The sequence below is a fragment of the Carcharodon carcharias genome, chromosome 12, assembly GCF_017639515.1.
Source record: "Carcharodon carcharias isolate sCarCar2 chromosome 12, sCarCar2.pri, whole genome shotgun sequence".
In the NCBI taxonomy this organism is placed as follows: domain Eukaryota; kingdom Metazoa; phylum Chordata; class Chondrichthyes; order Lamniformes; family Lamnidae; genus Carcharodon; species Carcharodon carcharias.
This window is the reverse complement of record NC_054478.1, coordinates 142,470,786-142,496,283: the sequence shown is the minus strand read 5'-3', so window position 1 is coordinate 142,496,283 and position 25,498 is coordinate 142,470,786. Positions and strand designations below refer to the sequence as shown.

The following is a 25,498-nucleotide window of genomic DNA, read 5'->3' as shown; positions in this document are numbered from 1 at the left end:
TACAGAGTGAGGGTGAGTTATGTATTCCGTAATTCACTGCCGTGAGGGATGGTACAGAGTGAGTGTGAGTCATATTTACCGTATTTTACTGCTGTGAGGGATGGTACAGAGTGAGGGTGAGTTATATATACTGTAATTAAGTATAGTGAGGGATGGTACTGAGTGACGGTGAGTTATATATACCATATTTCAATGCATTGAGGTATGGTACAGTGTGAGGGTGTGCTATATATATACCGTAATTTGCTGCTGTGCTATATATATACCGTAATTCGCTGCTGTGAGGGATGGTACAGAGTGAGGGTGAGTTATATGTACTGTAATTCACTGCCGTGGGGGATGTTACACAGTGAGGGAGAGTTATATCTAACATAATTCACTGTTGTTAAGGATGGTACAGATTGAGGGTGAGTTATATACACCGGAATTAACTGCAGTGAGAGACGGTACAGAATGAGGGTTAGTTATATATACCATAATTCTCTGCTGTGCGGGATGGTACAGAGTGAGGGTGTGTTATATATACCTTATTTCACTGCAGTGAAGGATGGTACAGAGTGAGGGTGTGTTATATATATCATAATTCACAGCTGCGAGGGATGGTCCAGAGTGAGGGTCTGTTATTTATACTGTAATTCACTGCAGTGAGGGATGGTACAGATTGAGGGTGAGTTACATATTCTGTAATTCACTGCCGCGAGGGGTGGTACAGAGTGAGGTTTTGTTATTTGTACTGTAATTGACTGCAGTGATGGATAGTAATGAGTGAGGGTGAGTTATATATACTGTATTTCACTGCAGTGAAGGATAGTACAGAGTGAGGTTGTGTTATATATTCTGAAATTCACTGCTGCGAGGGGTGGTAAAGAGTGATGGTGTGTTATGTATACCGTAATTCACAGCAGTGAGGGATGGTACAGAGTGAGGGTGAGTTATATATACTGTATTTCATTGCAGTGAAGGATGGTACAGAGTGAGGGTGTGTTATATATACCATAATTCACTGCTGCGAGGGATGGTCCAGTGTGAGGGTCTGTTATTTATACCGTAATTCATTCAGTGAGGGATGGTACTGAGAGATGGGGAGTTACATATACCGTATTTCAATGCAGTGAGGTATGGTACAGTGTGAGGGTGTGTCATTTATATCGTAATTCAATGCTGCGAGGGATGGTCCAGAGTGAGCGTGAGTTATATGTACCATAATTCACTGCCGTTAGGAATGGTACAGAGTGAGAGTGAGTTATATATACAGTAATTCACAGCTGCGAGGGGTTGTCCAGAGTGATGCTGAGTTATATATACCGTAATTCACTTCCGTATGGGATGGTACAGAGTGAGGGTGTGTTATACTTACCGTTATTCACTGCTGTGAGGCATGGTACGGAGTGAGGGTGAATTATATATAACGTAATTTACTGCGGTGAAGGATGGTGCAGAGTGAGGGTGAGTTATATATACCGTGATTCACTGCCGTGAGGGATGGTACAGAATGCGGTTGAGATATACATACCGTATTTCGCTGCTTTGAGGGATGGTACAGAATGAGGGTGAGATATATATACCGTAATTCACTGCAGTGAGGGATGGTTCAGAGTGAGGGTGAGTTATATATACTGTAATTCACTCCTGGGAGGGCTGGTACAGAGTGAGTGTGAATTATATAAAACGTAATTCACTGCAGTGAAGGATGGTGCAGAGTGAGGGCGTGTTATATATACCGTGATTCACTGCCGTGAGGGATGGTACAGAATGAGGTTGAGATATACATACCGTGTTTTGCTGCTGTGAGGGCTGGTAAAGAGTGAGATTGGGATATATATATCATAATTCACTGCTGTGAAGCATGGTCCAGAGTGAGGGTGTGTTATATATACCGTAATTCAATTCCAGGACTGATGGTACAGAGTGAGGGTGAGTTATATACACCGGAATTAACTGCAGTGAGAGACGGTACAGAGTAAGCGTTAGTTATATATACCATAATTATCTGCCGTGCGGGATGGTATAGAGTGAGGGTGTGTTGTATATACCGTAAGTGGTTGCTGTGAGTGATGTTACAAAGTGAGGGTGTGTTATATATACCTTATTTCACTGCTGTGAGGGATGGTACAGAGTGAAGATGACTTTTACATACCGTAATTCACTGCAGTGAGGGATGGTACAGAGTGAGGATGATTTTTACATAATGTAATTCACTGCAGTGAGGGATGGTACAGGGTGAAGGTGTGTTATATATTCCATAGTTCACTGCCGTATGGGATGCTACAGAGCGAGGGAGAGTTATATAAACCGTAATTCACTGCAGTGAGTTATCGTACAGATTGACGATATATATATATGTACTGTAATTCACTGCAGTGATGGATAGTAATGAGTGAGGGTAAGTTATATCTCACATAATACACTGCCATATGGGATGGTACACAGTGAGGGTGAGTTTCATATACCGTATTTCACTGCAGTGAGGGGTGGTACAGAGTGAGGGTGAATTATATTAACCGTAATTCACAGCTGCGAGGGATAGTGCAGAGTGAGGGTGTGTTATTTGTACCGTAATTCACTGCAGTGAAGGGTGGTACAGAGTGAGGGTGAGTTATATCTCCCCTAATGCACTGCCATGAGGGATGGTACAGAGAGAGGGTGAGTTATATATACCGTAATTCACTGCTATCCGAGATGGTACAGAGTGAGGCTGAGTTGTATATACCGTAATTCACTGCAGCGTGGGATGGTACAGAGTGAGGGTGAGTTGTATATACCGTAATTCACTGCAGCGTGGGATGGTACAGAGTGAGGGTGAGTTGTATATACTGTAAATCACTGCAGCGTGGGATGGTACAGAGTGAGTTTGAGTATTATATACTGTATTTCACTGCACTGAGGGATGCTACAGAGTGTGGGTATGTTAAATATACCGTAATTCACTGCTGTGATGGATGATACAGAGTGAGAGTATGTTCTATATACCGTATTTCACTGCAGTGAGTGATGGTACAGAGTGAGAGTGAGTTATATATACCGTAATTTACTGCCGCGAGGGATGGTCCATAGTGAGGGTGTGTTATTTATACCGTAATTCACTGCTGGGAGGGATGGTGCTGAGTGAGGGTGAGTTATATATACACCGTATTTCTCTGCAGCGAGGCATGGTACTGAGTGAGGGTGAGTTATATCTCACGTAATACACTGCCATATGGGATGGTACACAGTGAGGGTGAGTTTCATATACCGTATTTCACTGCAGTGAGGAGTGGTACAGAGTGAGGGTGAGTTATATTTACCGTAATTCACTGCTGGGAGGGATGGTGCTGAGTGAGGGTGAGATGTATGTACCGTAATTCACTGCAGTGAAGGATGGTACAGAGTGAGGGTGAGTTATATATACCATAATTCACTGCCGTATGGGATGGTAGGGAGTGAGGGTGAGTTTCATATTCCGTATTTCACTGCCGTGGGGTATGTTACACAGTGAGGGAGAGTTATATCTACCGTAATTCACTGCTGTGAGGGATGGTACGGAGCGAGGGTGAGTTATTTCTACCGTAATTCACTGCTGTGAGGGATGGTACACAGTGAGGATGACTTTTACGTACCGTAATTCACTCCTGGGAGGGATGGTACAGAGTGAGTGTGAATTATATATAACGTAATTCACTGCAGTGAGGGATGGTGCAGAGTGAGGGCGAGGTATATATACCGCAATTCACTGCAGTGAAGGATGGTACAGACTGAGTGTGAATTATATATAACGTAATTCACTGCTGTGAGGGAAGGTACAGAATGTGGTTGAGATATACATACCGTAATTCACTGCCCTGAGGGATGGTACAGAGTGAGTGTGAGTTTATTTACTGTAATTCACTGCTGTGAGGGATGGTACAGAGTAAGGATGAGTTATAATTACCGTAATTCAGTACAGTGAGGGATGGTACAGTGAGGATGATTTATATATACCGTAATTCTCTGCAGTGAGGTATGGTACTGAGTGAGGGTGAGTTTTATCTCCCATAATTTACTGCAGTGAGGGATGGTACAGAGTGAAGGTGAGTTATATATACCGTAATTCAGTACAGTGAGGGATGGTACTGAGAGACGGTGAGTTATATATACCATATTTCAATGCAGTGAGGTATGGTACAGTGTGAGGGTGTGTTATATATACCGTAATTAACTGCTGTGAGAGATGGTACAGAGTGAGGATAAGTTATATATACACCGTAATTCACTGCAGTGAGGTATGGTACTGAGTGAGGGTGAGTTATATATACCGTAATGCACTGGCATATGGGATGGTACACAGTGAGTGTGAATTATGTATTCCGTAATTCACTGCACTGAGGGATGGTACGGAGTGAGTGTGAATTATGTATTCCGTAATTCACTGCACTGAGGGATGGTACGGAGTGAGTGTGAGTTATATTTACCGTAATTCACTGCACTGAGGGATGGTACAGAGTGAGGGTGAGATATATCTCCTGTAATGCACTGCCGTATGGGATGGTACACAGTGAGGGTGAATTATTTTTATTGTAATTTACTGCCCTGAGGGATGGCACAGAGTGAGGCCGAGCTATATATGCCATAATTCACTGCTGCGGGTGAAGGTACAGAGTGAGAGAGAGTTTTATATATATATATATATAGTAATTCACAGCTGCGAGTGATGGTCCAGAGTGAGTGTGAGTTATATATACCGTAATTCACTGCTGTAAGGGATGGTACAGAGTGAGGGTGTGTTATAGTTACCGTAATTCACTGCCGTGAGGTATGGTACGGAGTGAGGGCGAGTTATATACCGTATTTCGCTGCTGTGAGAGATGGTACAGAATGAGGGTGAGATATATATACCGGAATTCACTGCAGTGAGGGATGGTACAGAGTGAGGGTGAGTTATATATACTGTAATTCATTCCTGGGAGGGATGGTACAGAGTGAGTGTGAATTATATATAACATAATTCACTCCAGTGAGGGATGGTGCAGAGTGAGGCTTTCTTATATACACTGTAATTCACTGCAGTGAGGGATGGTATAGACTGAGGGTGAGTTATATATACCATAATTCACTGCCGTGAGTGTTGGTACAGAGTGAGGGTGAGTTATATATACTGTAATTCACTGCCATATTGGATGTAAACAAAATGAGGGTGACTTATATACACCATATTTCACCACCCTTTGGGATGGTACATAGTGAGGGAGAGTTACATGTAACATAATTCACTGCCATGAGGGCTGGTACAGAGTGAGTGTGAGTTACATATACCGTAATTCGCGGCAGTGAGGGATGGTACAGAGTGAGGTTCTGTTATATATACAGTAATTCACTGCAGTGAGGGATGGTACAGAGTGAGGTTCTGTTATATATACAGTAATTCACAGCTGCGAGGCATGTTCCAGAGTGAGGTTGTGTTATTTGTACCGTAATTCACTGCAGTGAGGGATGGTACACAGTGAGGGTGAGATATATATACCGTAATTCACTGCAGTAAGGGATTGTACAGGGTGAGTGTGAGTTATATATACAGTAATTCACTGCAGTGAGGGATGGTACTGAGTGAGGTTCTGTTATATATACAGTAATTCACTGCAGTGAGGGATGGTACAGAGTGAGGTGCTGTTATATATACAGTAATTCACTGCAATGAGGGATGGTACAGAGTGAGGTTCTGTTATATATACAGTAATTCACTGCAGTGAGGGATGGTACAGGGTGAGGTGCTGTTATATATACAGTAATTCACTGCAGTGAGGGATGGTACAGAGTGAGGTTCTGTTATATATACAGTAATTCACTGCAGTGAGGGATGGTACAGAGTGAGGTGCTGTTATATATACAGTAATTCACAGCTGCGAGGGATGTTCCAAAGTGAGGGTGTGTTATTTGTACCGTAATTCACTGCATTGAGGTATGGTACTGAGTGAGGGTGAGTTATATCTCCCCTAATGCACTGCCATGAGGGATGGTACAGAGAGAGGGTAAGTTATATATACCGTAATTCACTGCCATCTGGGATGGTACAGAGTGAGGCTGAGTTGTATATACCGTAATTCACTGCAGCGTGGGATGGTACGGAGTGAGGGTGAGTTGTAAATACCGTAATTCACTGCAGCGTGGGATGGTACAGAGTGAGGGTGAGTTGTATACACCGTAATTCACTGCAGCGTGGGATGGTACAGAGTGAGGGTGAGTTATATTTACCGTAATGCGCTGCCATGAGAGATGGTACAGATTGAGGGTGAGTTATATATACTGTAATTCACTGCAGTGAGGGATGGTAATTAGTGAGGGTGAGTTATATATACTGTATTTCATTTCACTGAGGGATGATACAGAGTGAGGGTATGTTATATATACGGTATTTCACTGCAGTGAGTGATGGTACAGAGTGATGGTGAGTTATATATACCATAATTTACTGCCACGAGGGATGGTCCAGAGGCCGTGTTATTTATACCGTAATTCACTGCTGGGAGGGTTGGTGCTGAGTGAGGGTGAGTTATATATACACCGTATTTCTCTGCAGTGAGACATGGTACTGAGTGAGGGTGAGTTATATCTCATGTAATACACTGCCATATGGGATGGTACACAGTGAGGGTGAGTTTCATATACCATATTTCACTGCAGTGAGGAGTGGTACAGAGAGAGGTTGAGTAATATTTACTGTAATTCACTGCTGGTTTGGGTTGGTGCTGAGTGAGGGTGAGATATATGTACCGTAATTCACTGCAGTGAAGGATGGTACAGAGTGAGGGTGAGTTATATATACCATAATTCACTGCCTTATGGGATGGTACAGAGTGAGGGTGAGTTATATATACTGTAATTCACTGCCGTGGGGTATGTTACACAGTGAGGGAGAGTTATATCTAACGTAATTCACTGCTGTGAGGGATGGTACAGAGTGAGGGTGAGTCATATGTACTGTAATTCACTGCCGTGGGGTATGTTACACAGTAAGGGAGAGTTATATCTAACATAATTCACTGCAGTGAGGGTAGGTCCAGAGTGAGGGTGTGTTTATATATACCATAATTCACTGCAGTGAGGGTAGGTCCAGAGTGAGGGTGTGTTATATATACCTTAATTGGCTGCCGTGGTGGATGGTACAGAGTGAGGATGACTTTTACATACCGTAATTCACTGCTGTGAAGGATGGTACAGAGTGAGGGTGAATTATATATACTGCAATTCACTCCAGTGAGGGATGGTATAGAGTTAGGGCGAGTTATATTTATTGTAATTCACTGCCATATAGGATGGTACTGAGTGAGGGTGTGTTATATATACCGTAATTCACTGCCATATGGGATGGTACAGAGTGAGGGTGAGTTATATATACTGTAACTCCCTGCAATGAGGGATGGTACAGTGTGAGGTTGCGTTATGTATACCGTAATTCACTGCAGTGTTGGATAGGACAGAGTGAGGGTGTGTTATATTTACCATAATTCACTGCCGTATGGGATGGTACAGAGCGATGGTGTGTTATATATACCGTAATTCACTGCAGTGAGAGTAGATTCAGAGTGAGGGTGTGTTATATATACTGTAATTGTCTGCTGTGACGGATGGTGCAGAGTGAGGATGTGTTAAATGTACCATAATTCATTGCCGTGAGGGATGGTACAGAGTGAGGGTGAGTTATATATACCATTATTCACAGCAGTGAGGAATGGTACAGAGTGAGTGTGAGTTATATATACTGTATTTCATTGCAGTGAGGGATGGTACAGAGCGAAGGTGTGTTATATATATCATAATTCACAGCTGCGAGGGATGGTCCAGAGTGAGGGTCTGTTATTTATACCGTAATTCAGTACAGTGAGGGATGGTACTGAGAGATGGTGAGTTACTTATACCGTGTTTCAATGCAGTGAGGTATGGTACAGTGTGAGGGTGTGTTATATATACCGTAATTCACTGCGGGAGGGATTGTCCTGAGTGATGGTGAGTTATATATACCATAATTCACTGCCGTGAGGGATGGTACAGAGTGAGGGTGTGTTATAGTTACCGTAATTTACTGCCGTGAGGCATGGTACGGAGTGAGGGTGAATTATATATAACATAATTCACGGCCGTGAGGGATGGTAACAGAATGAGGTTGAGATATATACACCGTATTTCGCTGCTATGAGGGATGGTACTGAGTGAGGGTGAGTTATATCTCCCGTAATTCACTGCCGTATGGGATGGTACACAGTGAGTGTGAGTTATATTTACCATAAGTCACTGCCGTGAGGGATGGTACCGAGTGCGTGTGAGTTATATTTACCGTAATTCACTGCTGTGAGGGATGGTACAGAGTGAGGGTGAGTTATATGTACCGTAATTCAGTACAGTGAGGGATGGTACTGAGAGACGGTGAGTTATATATACCATATTTCAATGCAGTGAGGTATGGTACAATGTGAGGGTGTGTTATATATACCGTAATTCACTGCCGTGAGAGATGGTACAGAGTGAGGATAAGTTATATATACTCTGTAATTCTCTGTAGTGAGAGATGGTACTGAGTGAGGGTGAGATATATACACCGTAATTCACTGCACTGAGGGATGGTACTGAGTGAGGGTTAGTTATATCTCCCGTAACGCACTGCCGCATGGGATGGTACAGAGTGAGTGTGAGTTATATGTACCATAATTCACTGCTGTGAGGGATGGTACAGAGTGAGAATGAGTTATAATTACCATAATTCACTGCAGTGAGGTATGGTACTGAGTGAGGGTGAGATATATCTCCTGTAATGCACTGCCGTATGGGATGGTACACAGTGCGGGTGAGTTATGTATTCCGTAATTCACTGCAGTGAGGGATAGTAATGAGTGAGGGTGAGTTATATTTACTGTAATTCACTGCAGTGAGGTATGGTACTGAGTGAGGGTGAGTTATATATACCGTAATTCTCTGCAGTGAGGTATGCTACTGAGTGAGGGTGAGTTATATTTACCGTAATTCACTGCCGTATGGGATGGTAGACGGTGAGGGTGAGTTATATTTATTGTAATTTACTGCCGTGAGGGATGGTACAGAGCGGTGGTGAGTTATATATGCCGTAATTCACAGCTGCGAGTGATGGTCCAGAGTGAGTGTATCATATATACCGTAATTCACTGCCGTATGGGATGGTACAGAGTGAGGGTGTGTTATATTTACTGTAACTCACTGCCGTGAGGCATGGTACGGAGTGAGGGTGAATTATATAAAACGTAATTCACTGCAGTGAAGGATGATGCAGAGTGAGGGCGAGTTATATATACCTTGATTCACTGCCGTGAGGGATGGTACAGAATGAGGTTGAGATATACATACTGTATTTCACTGCTGTGAGGGATGGTACAGAGTGAGGATGAGTTATATATACTGTAATTCACTCCTGGGAGGGATGGTACAGAGTGAGTGTGAATGATATATAACATAATTCACTGCAGTGAGGGATGGCGCAGAATGAGGCTTTCTTATATATACTGTAATTCACTGCAGTGAGGGATAGTACAGAGTGAGTATGAGTTATATATACCGTAATTCACTGCAGTGAGGTATGGTACAGAGTGAGCGTGAGTTATATATACTGTAATTCACTGCCATATTGGATGTAAACAGAGTGAGGGTGACTTATATACACCGTATTTCGCTGCCCTTTGGGATGGTACATAGTGAGGGAGAGTTATATGTAACATAATTCACTGCCATGAGGGCTGATACAGAGTGAGTGTGAGTCATATATACCGTAATTCGCCACAGTGAGGGATGGTACTGAGTGAGGTTCTGTTATATATACAGTAATTCACAGCTGCGAGGCATGTTCCTGAGTGAGTCTGTGTTATTTATACCGTAATTCACTGCAGTGAGGGATGGTACTGACTGACGTTCTGTTATATATACAGTAATTCACTGCCGTGTGTGATGGTACAGAGTGATGGTGAGTTATATATACTGTAATTCACTGCAGTGAGGGATGATAATTAGTGAGGGTGAGTTATATATACTGTATTTCACTGCAGTGAGGGATGATACAGAGTGAGGGTATGTTATATATACAGTATTTCACTGCAGTGAGTGATGGTGAATTATATATACCATAATCTACTGCCGCGTGAGATGGTCCAGAGTGAGGGCGTGTTATTTATACCATAATTCACTGCTGGGAGGGATGGTGCTGAGTGAAGGTGAGTTACATATACACCGTATTTCTCTGCAGTGAGGCATGATACTGAGTGAGGGTGAGTTATATCTCACGTAATACAATGCCATATGGGATAGTACACAGTGAGGGTGAGTTTCATATACCGTATTTCACTGCAGTGAGGGGTGGTACAGAGTGAGGGTGAGTTATATTTACCGTAATTCACTGCTGGGAGGGATGGTGCTGAGTGAGGGTGAGATATATGTACTGTAATTCACTGCAGTGAAGGATGGTACAGAGTGAGGGTGAGTTATATATACCATAATTCACTGCCTTATGAGATGGTACACAGTGAGTGTGAGTTATATGTACTATAATTCACTGCTGTGGGGTATGTTACACAGTGAGGGAGAGTTATATCTAACATAATTCATTGCTGTGAGGGATGTTGCAGAGTGAGGATGAGAAAGATATACGGTAATTCACAGCAGTGAGGGTAGGTCCAGAGTGAAGGTGTGTTATATATACCATAATTCACTGCAGTGAGGGTCTGTTATTTATACCGTAATTCAGCAGTGAGGGATGGTACTGAGAGATGGTGAGTTACATATACCGTGTTTCAATGCACTGAGGTATGGTACAGTGTGAGGGTGTGTTATATATACCATAATTCACTGCGCGAGGGATTGTCCTGAGTGAGGGTGCGTTATATATACCGTAATTCACTGCCGTGAGGGACGGTACAGAGTGAGGGTGTGTTATAGTTACCGTAATTCACTGCCGTGAGGCATGGTACGGAGTGAGGGTGAATTATATATAACGTAATTCACTGCCGTGAGGGATGGTAACTGAATGAGGTTGAGATATACATACCATATTTCGCTGCTATGAGGGATGGTACAGAATGAGGGTGACTTATATTTACCTTATTTCACTGCAGTAAGGGATGGTACAGAGTGAGGATGAGTTATATATACCAGAATTCAATGTAGTGAGGGATGGTACAGAGTGAGGGTGTGTTATATATACCGTAATTCACTGCAGTGAGGGATGGTACAGAGTGAGGATGATTTATATATACCGTAATTCTCTGCAGTGAGGGATGGTACAGAGTGAGGATGATTTATATATACCGTAATTCTCTGCAGTGAAGTATGGTACTGAGGGTGAGTTATATCTCCCTTAATGCACTGCCGTATGGTATGCTACACAGTGAGGGTGAGTTATGTATTCCGTAATTCACTGCCGTGAGGGATAGTAATGAGTGAGGGTGAGTTATATCTCCTGTAATGCACTGCTGTATGGGATGGTACACAGTGAGGGTGAGTTATATTTATCGTAATTCACTGCCGTGAGGGATGGTACAGAGTGAGGGTGAGTTATATGTACCGTAATTCAGTACTGTGAGGGATGGTACTGAGAGACGGTGAATTATATATACCATATTTCAATGCAGTGAGGTATGGTACAATGTGAGGGTGTGTTATATATACTGTAATTCACTGCCGTGAGAGATGGTACAGAGTGAGGATAAGTTATATACACACCGTAATTCTCTGCCGTGAGGTATGGTACTGAGTGAGTGTGACTTGTATATAGCGTAATTCTCTGCAGTGAGGTATGGTACAGAGTGAGGGTGTGTTATATATACCGTAATTCACTGCCGTGAGAGATGGTACAGAGTGAGGATAAGTTATATATACACCGTAATTCTCTGCAGTGAGGTATGGTACTGAGTGAGGGTGAGGTATATTTACCGTAATTCACTGCAGTGAGGGATGGTACTGAGTGAGTGTGAGTTATATTTACCGTAATTCACTGCTGTGAGGGATGGTACAGAGTGAGGATGATTTATATCTCCCGTAACGCACTGCCATATGGGATGGTACACAGTGTGGGTGAGTTATATTTATCGTAATTCACTGCCATGAGGAATGGTACATAGTGAGGGTGTGTTACATTTACCGTAACTCACTGCCGTGAGGCATGGTACGGAGTGAGGGTGAATTATATAAAACGTAATTCACTGCAGTGAAGGATGGTGCAGAGTGAGGGCGAGTTATTTATACCTTGATTCACTGCCGTGAGGGATGGTACAGAGTGAGGTTGAGATATACATACCGTATTTCACTGCTGTGAGGGATGGTACAGAGTGAGGATGAGTTATATATACTGTAATTCATTCCTGGGAGGGATGGTACAGAGTGAGTGTGAATTATTTATAACGTAATTCACTGCAGTGAGGGATGGTGCAGAATGAGGCTTTCTTATATATACTGTAATTCACTGCAATGAGGGATGGTACAGAGTGAGGGTGAGATAAATATACCGTAATTCACTGCAGTAAAGGATGGTACAGAGTGAGGTTCTGTTATACAGTAATTCACAGCTGCGAGGGATGGTACAGAGTGAGTATGAGTTATATATACCGTACTTCACTGCTGTGAGTGTTGGTACAGATTGAGGGTGAGGTATATATACCAGAATTAACTGCCGTGAGTGTTGGTACAGAGTGAGGGTGAGTTTTATATATACCGTAATTCACTGCAGTGAGGTATGGTACAGAGTGAGTGTGAGTTATATATACTGTAATTCACTGCCATATTGGATGTAAACAGAGTGAGGGTGACTTATATACACCATATTTCACTGCCGTTTGGGAGGTACATAGTGAGGGAGAGTTATATGTAACGTAATTCACTGCTATGAGGGCTGGTACAGAGTGAGTGTGAGTTATATATACTGTAATTCGCCACAGTGAGGGATGGTACTGAGTGAGGTTCTGTTATATATACTGTAATTCACAGCTGCGAAGGATGTGAGGGTGTGTTATTTGTACCGTAATTCACTGCATTGAGGGACGGTACAGAGTGAGGGTGAGATAAATATATCGTAATTCACTGCAGTAAGGGATGGTACAGAGTGAGGGTGTGTTATTTATACCATAATTCACTGCAGTGAGGGTAGGTCCAGAGTGAGGGTGTGTTATATATACCGTAATTGGCTGCTGTGGTGGATGGTACAGAGTGAGGATGACTTTTACATACCGTAATTCACTGCCGTGAAGGATGGTACAGAGTGAGGGTGAGTTATATATACCGTAATTCACTGCCATGTAGGATGGTACAGAGTGAGGGTGAGTTATATATACTGTAACTCCCTGCAATGAGGGATGGTACAGTGTAAGGTTGCGTTTTGAATACCGTAATTCACTGCAGTGTTGGATAGGACAGAGTGTGTGTGTTATAGTTATCATAATTCACTGCCGTATGGGATGATACAGAGCGATGGTGTGTTATATATACCGTAATTCACTGCAATGAGGGTAGATACAGAGTGAGGGTGTGTTGTATATACTGTAATTGTCTGCTGTGACGGATGGTGCAGAGTGAGGATGTGTTAAATGTACCATAATTCATTGCCGTGAGGGATGGTACAGAGTGAGGGTGTGTTATATATATCATAATTCACAGCTGCGAGGGATGGTCCAGAGTGAGGGTGAGTTATATATACCGTATTTCAATGCAGTGAGGTATGGTACAGTGTGAGGGTGTGTTATATATACCGTAATTCACTGCCGTGAATGATGGTACAGAGTGAGGGTGTGTTGTATTTACCGTAATTCACTGCCGTGAGGCATGGAACGGAGTGAGGGTGAATTATATATAACGTAATTCACTGCCGTGAGGGATGGTGCAGAGTGAGGGTGAGATATACATACCGAATTTCGCTGCTATGAGGGATGGTACGGAATGAGGGTGAATTATATATAACGTAATTCACTGCAGTGAGGCATGGTTCAGAGTGAGGGTGAGTTACATATAACGTAATTCACTGTACTGAGGGATGGTTCAGAGTGAGGGTGAGTTATATATACTGTAAGTCACTCCTGGGAGGGCTGGTACAGAGTGAGTGTGAATTATATATAACATAATTCACTGCAGTGAAGGATGGTGCAGAGTGAGGGCGAGTTATATATACCTTGATTCACTGCCGTGAGGGATGGTACAGAATGAGGTTGAGATATATATACTGTATTTCGCTGCTGTGAGGGATGGTACAGAGTGAGGATGATTTATATATACTGTAATTCTCTGCAGTGAGGTATGGTACTGAGGGTGAGTTATATCTCCCGTAATGCACTGCCGTATGGGATGGTACACAGTGAGGGTGAGTTATGTATACTGTAATTCACTGCAGTGTGGGATGGTACAGAGTGAGGGTGAGTTATATATACTGTATTTCACTGCACTGCGGGATGCTACAGAGTGAGGGTGTGTTACATATACCATAATTCACTGCTATGATGGATGATACAGAGTGAGGGTATGTTATATATACCGTATTTCACTGCAGTGAGTGATGGTGCGTTATATATACCATAATTTACTGCCGCGAGGGATGGTCCAAAGTGAGGGCGTGTTATTTATACCGTAATTCACTGCTGGGAGGGATGGTGCTGAGTGAGGGTGAGTTATATATACACCGTATTTCTCTGCAGTGAGGCATGGTACTGAGTGAGGGTGAGTTATACCTCACGTAATTCACTGCCGTATGGGATGGTACAGAGTGAGGGTGTGTTATATATACCATAATTCACTGCCGTATGGGATGGTACAGAGTGAGGGTGTGTTATATATACCATAATTCACTGCCGTGGGGTATGTTACACAGTGAGGGAGAGTTATATCTAACATAATTCACTGCTGTGAGGGATGGTGCTGAGTGAGGATGAGAAAGATATACCGTAATTCACTGCAGTAAGGGTAGGTCCAGAGTGAGGGTGTGTTATATATACCGTAATTCACTGCAGTGAGGGTAGGTCCAGAGTGAGGGTGTGTTATATATACCGTAATTCACTGCACTGAGGGTAGGTCCAGAGTGAGGGTGTGTTATATATACCGTAATTCACTGCACTGAGGGTAGGTCCAGAGTGAGGGTGTGTTATATATACCATAATTGGCTGCTGTGGTGGGTGGTACAGAGTGAGGATGACTTTTACATACCGTAATTCACTGCCCTGAAAGATGGTACAGAGTGAGGGTGAGTTATATATACCGTAATTCACTGCCCTGAAAGTTGGTACAGAGTGAGGGTGAGTTATATATACTGTAATTCACTCCAGTGAGGGATGGTACAGAGTTAGGGTGAGTTATATTTATTGTAATTCACTGCCATATAGGATGGTACCGCGTGAGGGTGTGTTTTATATACCGTAATTCACTGCCATATGGGATGGTACAGAGTGAGGGTGAGTTATATATACTGTAACTCACTGCAATGAGGGATGGTACAGTGTGAGGTTGCGTTATGTATACCGTAATTCACTGCAGTGAGGGATGGTACAGAGCGATGGTGTTTTATATATACAGTAATTGCCATGAGGGATGGTACTGAGTGAGGATGAGATATATATATACCGTAATTCACTGCAGTGAGAGTAGATACAGAGTGAGGGTGTGTTATATATACTGTAATTGTCTGCTGTGACGGATGGTGCAGAGTGAGGATGTGTTAAATGTACCATAATTCACTGCCATGAGGGATGGTACAGAGTGAGCGTGTGTTATATATACCGTAATTCACTGCAGTGAGGGATGGTACAGAGTGAAGGTCTGCTATATATACCTTTAATTTACTGCACTGAAGGATGGTACAGGGTGAGGCTGTGTTATATTTACCGTAATTCACTGCCGTGAGGTATGGTACAGAGTGAGGTTGTGTTATATATACCGTATTCACTGCCGTGAGGTATGGTACTCAGTGAGGGTGAGTTATGTATTCCGTAATGCACTGCCATATGGGATGGTACACAGAGAGGGTGAGTTATATATACCATAATTCACTGCCGTGAGGAATTGTACAGAGTGAGGTTGAGTTGTATTTACCATAATTCACTGCAGTGAGGGATGGTACTGAGTGAGGGTGTGTTTTATACACCATAATTCACTGCAGTGAGGGATGGTACAGAGCGATGTTGAATTCTGCATCACAATGCAATCTAGTAAAGTGTGGAACAGAGCGTGGGTGAATTATATATACCATCATTCACTCCACTGATGGATGTTACAGAGTGACAGTGTGTTATACATGCCATAATTCACCCTACTGAGAGATGGTACTGAGTGAGGTTGAGTTCTATGTACTGTAATTCACTGCCGTGCTGGCTGGTAAGGAGCGAGGGAATTGTCTCTATCGTAATTGGGTGTGGTGGGTGGGTCAGTGCGAGTGTGTTATATATAGAGCAAGTGCGTTTGTTGGGTGAGGCAGTGTGTGTGTTATATATACAGTAAGTGGGGGTGGTGTGTGTGTCAGCGTGAGGGTGTTAGATATACAGCAAGTGGGTTTGGTGGGTGGGTCAGTGTGGGTGTTACATATACAGTAAGTTTTTGTGGTGTGTGGGTTAGTGTGAGAGTGTTATATATACAGTAAGTGGGTGTGGTGTGTGGGTTAGTGTTAGAGTGTTATATATATACTGTAAGTGAGTGTGGTGGGCCGGTCAGTGTGAGAGTGTTATATATACAGTAAGTGGGTGTGGGGGTGCAGCATTGTGAGGGTATTATATTTACTGTTAGTGGGTGTGGTTCTGGGTCAGTGTGTGTATGTATATAGTAAGTGAGAGTGGTGTGTGGGTCAGTTTGAGGGTGTTGTATATACTGTAAGTGGGTGTGGTGGGTGGGTCAATGTGTGTGTTATATATACAATAAGTGGGTGTGGTGTGTGGGTCAGTTTGAGGGTGTTATATGTACAATAAGTGAGTGTGATGAGTGGGTCAATGTGTGTGTTATATATACTGTAAGTGGTGTGTGGGTCAGTGTGTATAGTATATATACAGTATGTGGGTGTGGTGGGTAGGTCAGCGTGTTTATTACATATACAGTCAGTGGGTGTTGTGTGTGGGTCAGTGTGAGGGTATTATATATACAGTAAGTGAGTGTGGTGGGCCAGTCAGTGTGAGGGTGTTATATATACAGTAAGTGAGTGTGGTGTGTGGGTCAGTGTGAGGGTGTTATATGTACAATAAGTGAGTGTGATGAGTGGGTCAATGTGTGTGTTATATATACTGTAAGTGGTGTGTGGGTCAGTGTGTATAGTATATATACAGTATGTGGGTGTGGTGGGTAGGTCAGCGTGTTTATTACATATACAGTCAGTGGGTGTTGTGTGTGGGTCAGTGTGAGGGTATTATATATACAGTAAGTGGGTGTAGTGTACAGGTCAGCGTGAGGGTGTTTTATATATACATCAAGTTGGTGTGCTGTATGGGTCAGTGTATGTGTATTATATATACATCAAGTGGGTGTGGTGGGTGGGTCAATGTGAGTGTGTTATATATACATCAAGTGGGTGTGCTGTATGGGTCAGTGTATGTGTATTATATATACATCAAGAGGGTGTGGTTAGTGGGTCAATGTATGTGTTATATATACTGTGAGTGAGTTTGGTGTGTGGGTCAGTGTGAGGGTGTTATATATACAGTAAGTGTGTGTAGTGCGTTGGTTAGTGTGAGAGTGTTTTATATATACAGTAAGTGTGTGGTGGGTGCGGCAATGTGAGGGTATTATATTTTCTATAAATGGGTGTGGTTCTGGATCAGTGTGTGTGTTATATATACAGTAAGTGAATGTGTGTGGGTCAGTGTGAGGGTGTCGTATAGACAGTAAGTGGGTGTGGTGTGTGGGTCAGTGTGTGTGTTATATATACAGTAAGTGGGTGTGATGTGGGGGTCAGTTTGACGGTGTATATACTGTAAGTGAGTGTGGTGGGCCGGTCAGTGTGAGGGTGTTATATATACAGTAAATGGGTGTGGTGGGTGGGTCAATGTGTGTGTTATATATACAGTAAGTGGGTGTGGTGTATGGGTCAGTGTGAGGGTGTTATATATACAGTGTGTGTGTGTGTGGTGGGTTGGTTAGTGTGAGAGTGTTATATGTACAGTAAGTGTATGTGGTGGGTGCAGCATTGTGAGGGTATTATATTATCAATAAGTGGGTGTGGTTCTGGGTCAGTGTGTGTGTTATATATACTGTAAGTGAGTGTGGTGGGTGGGTCAGCGTGAGGGTGTACTGTAAGTGGGTACGGTGTATGGGTCAGTGTGTGCACTATATATACAGCAAGCGGGTGTGGTGGGTGGGTCAATGTGTGTGTTATATATACAATAAGTAGGTGTGGCGTATGGGTCAGTGTGTGTGTTTTATATATACATCAAGTAGGTGTGGTGTGCGGGTCTGTGTAAGTGTTATATATACAGTAAGTGGGTGTGGTGTGAGGATCAGTGCGTGTTTTATATACAGTAAGTGGCTGTGGTGGGTGGGTCAGTGTGTGTGTGTTATATATACAGTAAGTGGGTGTGTTAGTGTAAGTGTGTTGTATATACAGTAAGTGGGTGTGGTAGGTGTGTTAGTGTAAGTGTGTTATATATGCAGTAAGTGGGTATGGTGGGTGCGTTAGTGTGAGTGTGTTGGATACACAGCAAGTGTGTGTGGTGGGTGAGTCAGTCTGAGGGTGTTATATATACAGTAAGTGGGTGTAGTGTGTGTGTCAGTGTGAGGGTGTTAGATATACAGTAAGTGGGTGTGGTGGTTGGGTCGATGTGTGTTCATATATACAGTAAGTGGTTGTGGTGGGTTGGTTAGTTTGAGAGTTACATATACAGTAAGTGTGTGTGGTGGGTGCAGCATTGTGAGGGTATTTTATTTACTGTAATAGGGTGTGGTTCTGGGGGTGTGGTTCCGGGTCAGTGTGTGTGTTATATATACAGTAAGTGAGTGTGGTGTATGGGTCAGTTTGAGGGTGTTGTATATACAGTAAGTGAGTGTGGTGTGTGGGTCAGTTTGAGGGTGTTGTATATACAGCAAGTGAGTGTGGTGGGTGGGTCAGCATGAGGGTGTTATATATACAGTGAGTGCGGTGTATTGGTCAGTGTGTGTTCTATATATACAGCAAGCAGGTGTGGTGGGTGGGTCAATGTGTGTGTTATACATACAGTAAGTGGGTGTGGTGTATGGGTCAGTGTGTGTGTTTTATATATACATCAAGTGGGTGTGGTGTGTGGGTCAGTTTGAGGGCGTTGTATATACTGTAATTGAGTGTGGGGGTGGGTCAGCATGAGGGTGTTACATATACAGTAAGTGGGTGTGGTGTATGGGTCAGTGTGTGTGTCTTATATATACAGTTAGTCAGTGTGATTGGTGGGTCAGTTTGTGTGTTGCATATATAGTAAGAGGGTGTGGTGGGTGAATCAGTGTGAGTGTCATATATACAGTAAGTGGGTGTGGTGGGTGAATCAGTGTGAGTGTTATATATACAGTAAGTGGATTAAGTGGGTGGGTCAGCATGAGGGTGTTATATATACAGTAAGTGGATTTAGTGGGTGGGTCAGCATGAGGGTGTTATATATACAGTAAGTGGGTGGGTCAATGAGTGTGTTGTATATACAGTAAGTGGGTGTGGTGGGTAGGTTAGTGTGAGGGTGTTGTATATACAGTAAGTGGGTGTGGTGGGTAGGTTAGTGTGAGGGTGTTATATATACAGTCAGTGGGTGTGGTGGGTAGGTTAGTGTGAGGGTGTTATATATACAGTCAGTGGGTGTGGTGGGTAGGTTAGTGTGAGGGTGTTATATATACAGTCAGTGGGTGTGGTGGGTAGGTTAGTGTAAGGGTGTTATATATACAGTCAGTGGGTGTGGTGGGTAGGTTAGTGTAAGGGTGTTATATATACAGTCAGTGGGTGTGGTGGGTAGGTTAGTGTAAGGGTGTTATATATACAGTCAGTGGGTGTAGTGGGAGGATCAGTGTGCGTTATATATAAGGTAAGTGGCTATGGTGGGTGGGTCAGTGTGTGTGTGTTATATATACAGTAAGTGGGTGTGTTAGTGTGTGTTATATATACAGTAAGTGGGTGTGGTAGGTGTGTTAGTTTGTGTGTGTTATATATACAGTAAGTGGATGTGGTAGGTGGGTCAGTGTGTGTTATATATACAGTAAGTGGGTGTGGTAGGTGTGTTAGTTTGTTATATATACAGTAAGTGGGTGTGGTAGGTGGGTCAGTGTGTGTGTTATATATACAGTAAGTGGGTGTGGTAGGTGTGTTAGTTTGTGTGTGTTATATATACAGTAAGTGGGTGTGGTAGGTGGGTCAGTGTGTCTGTTATATATACAGTAAGTGGGTGTGGTAGGTGTGTTAGTTTGTGTGTGTTATATATACAGTAAGTGGGTGTGGTAGGTGGGTCAGTGTGTGTTATATATACAGTAAGTGGGTGTGGTAGGTGTGTTAGTTTGTGTGTTATATATACAGTAAGTGGGTGTGGTAGGTGGGTCAGTGTGTGTGTTATATATACAGTAAGTGGGTGTGGTAGGTGTGTTAGTTTGTGTGTGTTATATATACAGTAAGTGGGTGTGGTAGGTGTTAGTTTGTGTGTGTTATATATACAGTAAGTGGGTGTGGTAGGTGTTAGTTTGTGTGTGTTATATATACAGTAAGTGGGTGTGGTAGGTGTTTGTGTGTGTTATATATACAGTAAGTGGGTGTGGTAGGTGTGTTAGTTTGTGTGTGTTATATATACAGTAAGTGGGTATGGTGGGTGGGCCAGTGTGTATCTTATATATACAGTAAGTGGTGCGGTGGGTGGTCATTGTGTGTGTTATAAATACAGTAAGCGGGTGTGTTGGATATACAGTAAGTGGGTGCTGTGTGTGGGTCAGTGTGAGTGAGTTGCTGCATGAAAACAGGGCAGACTTGCTGTTCTAAATGACCTTTTCTCTATTCCTGAAACCATCTCGTCTATGATCGATTTTCTCCTGCTGTCTGCAGCCTCGCTGCTGAAAGGGTTAAAACACAGCAATATTGTGCTTCTGCATGACATCATCCACACGCAGGAAACCCTGACCTTCGTTTTTGAATACGTGGTGAGTTAATGGCAGCCAGTGTGCAAGGAGCGAAAAGTGCGTGCGTGCTTGTGTGAGCGTAACCGAGCAGGGCTTGTGTTTTAAGACGCACTTAATGGAGGAAAGAGAGATGAAGAGGTTTAGGGAGGGTATTCCAGAGCTTAGGGTCCAGGCAGCTGAAGGCACGGCCGCCAGTGGTGGAACTATGGAAATCGGGGACGTGCAAGAGGCCCGGGTTTTAGGCACGCAGATATTTTGGAGACACTGCGATGAATTTTGATTTCCACAAAGACATGGAAATATGGGACCATCAGGAGGCTATTCAGCCTCTTGCACCCTTTTGCCATTCAGTTCGATCATGGCCGGTCCATACTTCAACCCCATTTGATACAAGCCTGGGAATGTCACATAGCTTTCTGATTGCAATGTAGTTGCACGCATGCACAAGTATAACGGTGAAAGCTTACAACGTATCGGGAGCGAAGGAATTTGTGGGGCAGGACACAGATGCCATGCCACAGAGATAGATTAGTGAGCCAAACCAAATGGCTGGGCTACTGGGGCTTGGGATGATGGAGAGAAGGTGACTGGGATGAAGATGAAGATATAATTACCTTGCACTTGTTTGAAGAAGGTTGCGACTGGGCAGTTTGTTTCGGGAAGTAGTGATGAGGTCAGGGGTCAGCGAGGGCTTCTGGTGGGGTGGTTGTCCAGTGTAAGAAGGATCAAAGGGTTTGGGTTGTAGCTAGTTGCTGGTGATGTCTTCGAGAGGCTTGACACTGTGTAGAGACTTGCAGCTGAAAGTAAGGATCTTGAAATCGAATCAATGAGAAACGGGTGGACAGAGAGGACTGCTGGGTGGGAGGGAGTGGGGAGTCCAGCAGCGAGAGTGCCAGGGAAGTCAATCCTGGAGGCTACAATCTGACACATTGGGGTCAGAATAGGAGGCAACCTTAGGGTGTGGAAGAAAGTGGTTTGCAAATAGGCCGGGTGTGGGCTTAAAGTGCCAATGGTGAGGTTGAATACGACACTGAGACTTGCGCCGGCACCTCCTATCAGAGTGGGCAGCCAGAGCGGTTGATGGTGTTGGACATAGAAACATGCTAGTGAGATCTATACAGGATCCTCCCACAGGCATGGTCTGGATGGGCTGAATGGCCTGCTTCTGTGCTGTATATTTATGTAATTCAATGTTGTTTGTACTTATAGAAGCGAGGGGGGAAATTATTAAGAATATTGCCCGCAGACAGGGTAAGGCTGAGAATATCAGTAAATAATTGGACCAAGAAGGGGGAAGGCTGTTGATATACACTTAATGTCACACCAGTGCTTGGTAATGTGCTTAAGGCTTTACACGGGACAGTTTGTAGTTTGCCTTGGCTGAATATGTGTGCCATTATATTCATCCCAGTTTCTTTCTCTCTCTAGCAAACTGACCTTGCACAGTACATGACCCAGCACCCGGGAGGGCTACACACACACAATGTCAAGGTAAGGCGAGGAGCAGGAGATCCAGAGCTTCACTGCTCCGGTTAACAAGCCTGACACAGTGGGAGGGCGAGCATTGTGAGGGCACAATCCATCAGGCAAACCACTGAGTCTCAGCTGATCCTGTAAAATACAGGACACACACATGGGCTTGATTAACCCATGATATGACACCTTAACTGCACATCCCACTCTGCATTCTGATGATTCCATTCATACTCCAATTTTCACTGCTCCTTCCCTGGAGGTGTTGACACAAACTGGAGTGAATCTTCATTGGCACTGGTCACTCTGGTTGCCCTGGCACTGGTCACTCTCTGGTTCAATTGGCATTGGTCACTCTGGTTGTCCTGGCACTGGACACTCTCTGGTTCAGTTGACATTGGTCACTCTGGTTGCCCTGGCACTGGTCACTCTCTGGTTCCCATGGTGCTGGTCACTCTCTAGTTCCTGTGGTGCTGGTCACTCTCTGGTTTCATTCTGGTGAGCCTACACTGCATATCCTCCAAAGCTTAGATATCCTGCCTGAGGTACGGTGCCCAGAACTGAACACAGTTACTCCAGGTGGGACCTGCCCAAGGCTGTATAAACTGAAGTACAGATTCCCTTTGTATTCCAGTCTCTTTGGAATAAAGGCCAAAATTCCATTAGTCTTTTTGATCACATCCTGACAATGATTAAAAGAAAGAGTCCAGCGTAACCCTTCTTTGTTACTGGAGATTCACTGAGCTCAATGTCAACCATTCCTCCATATTTTGTCATTGCTGCTGAGCTGGGCTCAGACCTGATTATGACTGGCTCCATTATTGTGCTCTTTCCTGAATAACAAACCAACAGCTTTTTTCCTTTCCAGCTCTTTCTCTTTCAACTCCTGCGTGGCCTGGCATACATTCATCACTGCCACATCCTGCACCGAGACCTGAAACCACAGAACCTGCTCATCAGCTGCGTTGGAGAGCTCAAGCTGGCAGACTTTGGTCAGTCCATTGTATGTGTTCATATGTGTACATGTGTTCATGTGCGTATCCATGTATGTATGTGTCTGTGTGCTCATTTGTGTGTCCATGTGTGTGTGTGTGTCTCTGTATGGGTGTGTGTATGTCTGTGTGTGTCCATGTACATGCGTGCCCATGTGTCTGTGTGTTTCTATCTCCATGTGTGTGTCTTTGTGCGTCTGTGTATTTTTGCATGTGTGTTTCCATGTATTTGCGTGTGTCTGTGTAAACACGTGCGTGTGTGTGTTTGCCTGTGTGTTCCATCTGTGTGTTCTGTGCGCGTGTCCGTGTGCATGTGTGTGTGTGTGTGTGTGTGTGTGTGTGTGTGTGTGTGTGTGTAGGGTTAATGTACCAGAGGGATTGGCTTCACTGGGAGGGTGAGTGAAGAATTCTCTGCAATGTACCTGTACAAATACATGGATATCAGTTTACTCTGACTGACTCTGTATCAACAAACTAATCTTTGGAATCTTCTTTCCTCTTGTGAGCTTTGTTTACCTTCAAATGCCCCTGAAACCAGTAGTTCCAGGCATTCCATCAACTCTTCTCTTGAAGGCCTCAGTATTGGTTTCTCACACTCTGCCTGTTCTTTGTTTGTTTTGACCACAGGATTGGCGAGAGCAAAGTCTGTGCCCAGTCAGACCTACTCCTCACAGGTGGTGACCTTGTGGTACCGTCCACCGGATGTCCTGCTTGGAGCCACCGATTACTCCACAGCCCTGGACATCTGGTGAGGACTCAACATCCTTTCTGATCAAAGCCTGTGCTAACTCCGGGGATCAAATCAGGAGCAATGCTCCTCGAGCAGGGGTGGTAGTAGGAGCCATTGGAGGTGGAGTCTAGAACTGGCAGCCCACTAACACTTATCATAGGAACAGGAGGAGGCCATTCAGCCCCTCAAGCCTGCCCCGTCATTCCATTAGATCTTGGCTGATCTGTATCTTAACTCCCTTTACTTGCCTTAGTTCTATCACATTTAGTACCCTTTGACTAACAAAAATCCACCAATCTCAGTTTTGACATTGTCAATTGACCCCAGCCCCAACAGTTTTTTTCGGGGGGGAGAGTTCTAGATTTTCAAACCCCTTTGTGTGAAGTGCTTCCTGACATCACCCCCGAATGGCCTAACTCTAACTTTGGATTCCACCACCCCCCTCATTAAAGGAAACAGTTCCTCTCGATCGGCCTTATCAACTCCTTTAATCACCTCAAACATCTCTATCCTCTACACCCAAGGAAATACAAGCCTAGCGCCAAGCCAGCTACCTTTCAGCCCAGGTATTATTCCAGTGAATCTGCATCGCACCCACTACAAGGCCAATATATCCTTCCTTGTGTTTCCTAGGATACAAGATAAGGGGTGTTATGATGTGGCAGATATGTGTGCCAGACAGACCAAATCCACGAGGAAAACTTGGTCATGCTATCACAGCGGTTTTGCAATTTGTATTTATCATACAATGTGTGCACTGAATTCAGAAGTAATAAGTACACCAAGACTTTTAGAGATTAAAAAAAATTAAATTAAAATATTTATTAACAAAATATAAAAGATTTCAAGCACATACACAGAACTACAATTACTACTATAATAACTTCTAAAATTCCTAATTAACCTGACTCCCAGCTACATTCCCTTTAAGGCAACAGTCCAGAATAGATTTTAGATTTAAAACAGAAGTAGCAAGTTGACACAATACTGACTTGACAGTGGAATCCCAAATGGCTTTTCCCCAACTTCAGTTTCGTTATATGGCAGACTCGTGTACAAATGCTGGAGGCTTCATTAAGGCTATTTCATGCACTCCTGGTGGATCTTAAATGGCCTTCTGACACATAGCCTTTCATTCTCCTTTATATATATTTTCTCTCTTTTTAATAAGTAAATTCTATTGTTCCGTATGTCTTTGAAGCTATGGTCAAAATCCCCCCCAACCCCCCCACCCCCAATGGGCGGGCAGCCCTCCAGTTGGCGCCCCCGATTGGGAGCG

At 43.6% G+C, this 25,498-nt stretch overlaps 1 protein-coding gene across 2 annotated transcripts in view; it reads left to right on the top strand.

Annotated features, from left to right (window-relative positions):
* Positions 1-25,498, top strand: part of cdk15 (cyclin-dependent kinase 15) — a 75,687-nt gene that overhangs the window by 16,859 nt on the left and 33,330 nt on the right. For both annotated transcript variants that reach the window (XM_041201079.1, XM_041201078.1), the window contains exons 6-9: positions 20,951-21,045; positions 22,453-22,515; positions 23,366-23,489; positions 24,117-24,237. In XM_041201079.1, the coding sequence (XP_041057013.1) occupies positions 20,951-21,045; positions 22,453-22,515; positions 23,366-23,489; positions 24,117-24,237 (403 nt within the window). The remainder of the gene's footprint in view (positions 1-20,950; positions 21,046-22,452; positions 22,516-23,365; positions 23,490-24,116; positions 24,238-25,498) is intronic.